This window comes from Alexandromys fortis, unplaced genomic scaffold (assembly GCF_014885135.2).
Source record: "Alexandromys fortis isolate MF-2015 unplaced genomic scaffold, M_Fortis_MF-2015_v1.1 scaffold_396, whole genome shotgun sequence".
Taxonomy (NCBI): domain Eukaryota; kingdom Metazoa; phylum Chordata; class Mammalia; order Rodentia; family Cricetidae; genus Alexandromys; species Alexandromys fortis.
The window spans coordinates 45,821-51,767 of record NW_026068281.1 but is presented as its reverse complement, the minus strand read 5'-3'; the positions used below and the strand labels follow the sequence as shown (position 1 = coordinate 51,767).

At 42.4% G+C, this 5,947-nt stretch overlaps 1 protein-coding gene across 1 annotated transcript; it reads left to right on the top strand.

Annotated features, from left to right (window-relative positions):
- The first annotated feature begins 4,527 nt into the window (after window positions 1-4,527).
- On the top strand, window positions 4,528-5,466 carry LOC126494775 (coiled-coil domain-containing protein 137-like). Its single transcript, XM_050132186.1, has one exon. The coding sequence runs from the start codon at window positions 4,528-4,530 to the stop codon at window positions 5,392-5,394; it is 867 nt and encodes a 288-aa protein (XP_049988143.1). The 3' UTR covers window positions 5,395-5,466.
- The last annotated feature ends 481 nt before the right edge of the window (window positions 5,467-5,947 follow it).

The window sequence follows — 5,947 nt, the reverse complement described above, 5'->3', positions numbered from 1 at the left end:
TTTTTATGCCAATACCAAGCTGTTTTCAATACTGTACCTCTGTAATAGAGTTTGAAGTCAGGGATGGTAATGCCTCCAGAAGTTCCTTTATTGTATAAGATTGTCTTGGCTATCCTGGGTTTTTTGTTTTTCCATATAAAGTTGATTGTTGTCTTCTCCAGATCTGTGAAGAATTTTGATGGGATTTTGGTGGGGATTGCATTGAATCTATAGATTATTTTTGGTAGAATTGCCATTTTTACTATGTTGATCCTCCCAATCAAAGAGCAGGGGAGATCCTTCCATTTTCTGGTGTCCTCTTCAATTTCTTTCTTCAAAGACAAAGTTCTTTTCAAATAGATCTTTTACTTCCTTGGTTAGAGTTACCCCAAGATATTTTATGCTATTTGTGGCATAGTGAAAATGGAGACCATCTCCTTCAAGGACTTTGCACCAACCACTTTAGTTCCCTTCATCTCATTGGCCAAGAAGTCATCAACCTTGGAGACTGTCCTATTGAAAGCACAGACCACAAATCCATGGTCATTCATGTTCAGGATTAAGTTCTGGCCCATGACAGCCAGTCCAATCAGTGCAATGTCTGCCTGGGCCATGGTGGCTGCGGTCAGAGCTGGGGCGACAAGGCTTAGTTTTTTTCTTGATCCTTCCAATGAGCAGGCAATCAATATGTTTTATGTAGTTTTTTTAATTACTGCTACTTTTGTTGTTCTTAGCCTATCACCCATCACAAAAATGTAATGGAAATTGTTGGAAGGGTTATTGAGTTCTGATTGATATGAAGTTAGAGTCTCAACAGGACAAATATCACATAGGGATGGAGTGGAGGAAGGGGAGAGGGGTATATAGAAGGGAGAACAGAAGGATTGGGGAGAGCTTTGGGGTGTGTGAGGGTTGAGATGGAAGAAGGGTGGATATAGGAGCAGGGAAGAATATGTCTTAATTAAGGGAGCCATTTTAGGGTTGGCAAAAGACTTGGCTCTAGAGGGAATCCCAGGTTTCCACGGGGATGTCCCCAGCTAGGTCCTTGGGCAGCAGAGGAGAGGGTGCCTGAACTGTGCTTGTCCCATAGTCACACTGATGAATATCTTGAATCTCACCATAGAACCTTTGTCCAGTGATGGATGGAGATAGAGACAGAGACCCACATCAGAGCACGGGGCAGAGCTCACAAGGTCCAGTTGAAGAGCAGAAGGAGGGAGAAGTTGAGCAAGGAAGTCAGGACCATGAGGGGTTGGTCCACCCACTGAGATAGTGTGCCTGATCTAATGGGAGCTCACCAAATCCAGCTGGACTGGGACTGAACAAGCATGTGATCAAACCAAACTCTCTGATTGTGGCTGAAAATGGGAGCTGACTGAGAAGCCATTGATAATGGCACTGGGACTTGTTTCTACTGCATGTATTGGCTTTTTGGGACCCTAGTCTATTTGGATGCACACCTTCCTAGGTCTGGATGAAGGGAGGAGGGCCTTTTGGCCTTCCCACAAGGGAGGGTACCCTACTCTCTCTTAAGACTGGAGTGGGAGGGAGGAGGGGCATTTGGGAAGTGGGAGGGGAATGGGAGGAGGGGAGGAAGTGGAAATTTTTGAATGGAAAAATAATTTTTTTAAAAAAGTAGTAGTTTTTTTAACCAAGAACCTCTTAATACATCTTTAAGATTGCACTACCTCAATTAGACATGGTGACAAATACATTTAGTCCTTTCATGCAAGAGATGGAGATATGCAGGACACTGTGAGTTCAAGGCCAGCCTAGTCTATATAGTTAATTTCATGACAGCTGGAACTACATAGTGAGACCCTAAATCAAAACAAACAAACAAACAGAAAGGAATATAGTGTCGCTGCTGATATTCATGGTACTGTTCTCAGCTGTAGTATAATTAAATGGGAAATGCATTAACAAAGAGCAAATGCACAAGAAATTTATGAGTTAATATGACATATATCCCTTGAGGAAAATCTCAGCACAGGTCAGATATGACCCCATGTCCCCACAGTCCTAGCCTACCAAGAAACCAGTGGGGTTGTGTGACTGACAAAGGACCTAGAAGTATAACAAATAAAGTTTTCATTGTGTTATATCTATTTCATAAAGTAGAGAAATTCAAACAGGACTTCACTCTGTATGCTAGGCTGGTCTCGAAATCCCACAACTCCTTCCTTGGCCTGTGTATTCCGAGGATTAATTACCATATTCAACCCACTTCAGTTTTTTATATATATGTTTTACACACTAACATGATTTTTTTACTTGTGATTTCCAGTACCTGGGGCATTGTGTATTCTATTTCTTTTGTTTGTAGAAAAAAAAATCTAATCACCTTTCACAAAAACAGAAAGTGAGTTTGTTGAAAGGATTGCTTAAATATGATTAATATGAAGTGTGTCCTCTACAAAATGAAAGTCATATAGAGCTACAGGTCCAGATCAAATTTCCAGTCAAACCAATCATGAAAATTAACATGATGAATATTGGGATTTCATCATGACACACATAGGTAAATTATCCTGAATCTTTGTTGCATTTTAAGGTATTTTGGTTGTTATTTTAGATAAGTGAATCATACAAAGAAGATCATTTTCAGAATATACAGAAAACACATTAAAAATAGTACACTAGGCAACCTCTTCACTCCCACCTACCTGGAGGACACGGTTTAATGAGGTACTTGATATACTGGCTAAGGATATTTAAAATGGCAGGTCTGTCAGGACAGAAAAAATATTCAAAGCCAAAGAATATTCTCCAAACTGAGATGCAATATCTTGAAAGATAATGACTAGGAGTGGAATGCACCATGTTTAAGAATTGAGTACAAGAACCCAAGTCCTCATTCAGTATATAGAAAACATAGGAAGCAAAGAAGAGTGAACACACAGGAATCCATCTTTACTCAGACAGGTCTGATGCATACCTATTTTCCAATTCCTGCAGTTACCCTGCTAGGTTTCAGGGATTGACATTTGTCTTCAGAGCCATGAAATTTTTCAGGTGTATTCGGTGTGATAACATTTATTACATCAACCAAAATAAACTTTTCTCATAGATTAGAACACACTGAAAATTTAGTTTACTGAGTCTCCCTGAAGTTAAAAATTGCACACAGATGCAGAGTTCTATGAATCACTGTTACAATAGTGCTCTTCTGTCACCTCTTCTATTTTCACTGAGTTCCAATGTGGACAATATAGTTCTCTTCACTGTGAAGAAAATACCTGAGAAAAAAAACCATGTAGGTGATTGCCTAGAGAAAAAAAGATCACTATGAACATGAAATGAGAACATGTCCTGTCTGCTTCCATAAATAGTCACCCAACATTTTACCTCACAGTGCTAGATCAGTCACACTTTTAAATATTATGCCACTAAATGATTACTAGTCTATACTAAATTGGTATCATATAAAATGCAATTTAATCCTACATAAACTAATCTAGTCCAAGTTGAATTTGATGAATGCAAGTGATACTCATTATTTGTTTTTGCAGCAAACATGTTTTTATGATTGCTAATAGTAAAACTTAAATAGTAAAACAGTCAAACTGGTCAACCATACACTGCCAGAGAGTGGTGGCACACACCTTTAATCCCAGTAGCCATAACAGCTAATCATAGAGGCTTGGTGATGGTGATATACTCCTTTAATCCTAGCAGGATACAGGAATATAAGACTAAAGGATATAGGTCCATGTCAATCTCATTCTGAGAAATTGTATAGGTAGGATCACCATTTGTGTCTGAGATATAGGTAAGAGCCAGTTGCTGGTTGTTTTGCTTTTCCTATCTTCACTCCATATCTATCTTTGAGTTTTTATTACTCATGCTATAGCTAAATGGAGATACTCCAATGATTTCTAATGACGTATTGCTAAAACAGGTCACAATCTCTCTTACTCTTTCTTACATGAGTTTCTTAGAGTATATGGCAGTTTATTTGGAGATCCCCAACAAGTGGTGATTGTTAAAAAAAAATAAGAATTACAAACTATTGAGCTCTAATTCAAACATACATATCAAATACTCCCACTGGGGCTTATCAATTTTCTCTAAAGTGTAAATGGAAAGATTATGAGAGAGATGGCTGATACCATTAAGGAAACAATGTTTTAGAGACAAAATTGGCTATATATACATACAAATTATAGCAAGTGACAGCTTAAAGAAGACATTGCAAGCTCAAGCTTTAAACATTCCTAAAATAGAGTGGCACAAGTGGGCATGAAGACGCACATCTAGCTGGGGAGCTATTAGAATTTAATAGCTGTTCAGTAGAGGGCGAGTCACTCTTCTTTACTAGTGTGATAGGTGTTCACCCCTGAGAAGTTGACACCAGGAAAGGATCCTCTACTGGCACACTGCTGTTCTTGAAATTTTAAGTACTGAAGATCTCTTCATTTGTTCTTCCATCTTATTACTGTGCAACTTATTTCCATTAAAATTATTTTCCAAGAGTTAGCTCATTGGTCTATCACATGTCTACCAAGAAAAGAAACTTTAACTCACAAAACATAAAAAAGAGTAGTAATGGCAGGGCCCGGGCGTGCAAGAGGCTCCCGCCCGGCGGGTCCTGGAGGCTCGGGACAGCCGCACGCGCGACGGCAGCAGCAGGCGAAGGGACAGCAGCGCTTAGCCTCACGGCCGGGACAGCGCAGCAAAGAAAAGAAGAAAGTGAATTGCAAGCCCAAGAATCAAGATGAGCAAGAAATCCCTTTCCTGCTCCGAGAGATTATGAGGAGCCGACAGGAGATGAGAAAACAGCTCAGCAACAAGAAGAGAAAGAAGGAGGCCCAGGCGGCTTTCAAGGAGACACTGGAAAAGGAAGCAAAGGGGGAAGAAGAGACAGACATCGTTGTCCCCAAGTTCAAGCAGAGGAAGGGGGAGTCTGAAGTGGCCTATGTCCAACGCATGGAACAGGAGGCCCAGCATGTGCTGTTCCTTAGCAAGAACCAGGCCCCTTGGCAGCCAGAGGTGCAGGCAGCTCCCAAGAAGGAGAAGTCTGAACGGAAGAAAGCGTTCCAGAAGCGGCGTCTTGAAAAAGCCCAGAAGAAAAGGGAGGAAAGAGCAGTGGACAGGCTGGAGCAGGAGCTGCTGAAAGATACTGTGGAGTTTGGAGAGGTTGTGCTACAGCCCCCGGAGCTGACGGTCCAGCCTAGACGGAGCATTGGCAGAGATGCGCCTAGCAAGAAGTCTCTAATGTTAAAGATGCTTTTGGGCGCTGGTGGTGGGTCCCTGACTCCAGCTACCTCACTGGCCCACCAGCGGATTCTGGGGGAAGAGCGGGAACGGGCTGTGCAGGCTTACAGAGCCCTGAAGAAGCTGCAGCGGCAGGAAGTGACATCTGCACGCCCGCTTGGCTGCTCTTCTCAGAGGAAGCTGCAGACTTGTCTGTGACTCAGAGACCCAGGGGACCAATGCGCTGGAAACTGGCCTGCTAGCTGCTAGACCTGGCAGAGGGAAAGACAGCAGATGCTTGTCTCTGGATAGGGGCTTGAACAGTATGTGGGGTGCTTTTCTTTCCCTGTCCCCTGAAGGTTATCCTTTTAAAAGTGACCACCAGTGAATCCCACCTCATAAAGGGCAAGTTCCCCCAGCACTTGCCTGAAACACAGATGGAGGGGGCTGGTGTTTTCCTGAGCCTGGCTTCATTCTGAAACAAGTCTCAGTGAAGACAAGTCAGGACTACTGTACAAAGGACTCAATCCCTTAATCCAGCTGATTACTGAAGCTGCTGTTGTAGGTCAGCCTGCTGTTTTAGGAGGCTCCTATGGGTTCAGTGCCATGCAAGGCAGGGTAACAGTACAGTGGGAACAGATGTACCCAGTGCAGGTGTATCAATCTCTCAGGTGGCTGGCAGTCAGCACCTTATTTGCCTGCAGGGGTGTGTACAGAGGCCAGAGTACCCATCTAGGTTTGGTTTGGATAGAGATGGGGTGTCAGTACTGGC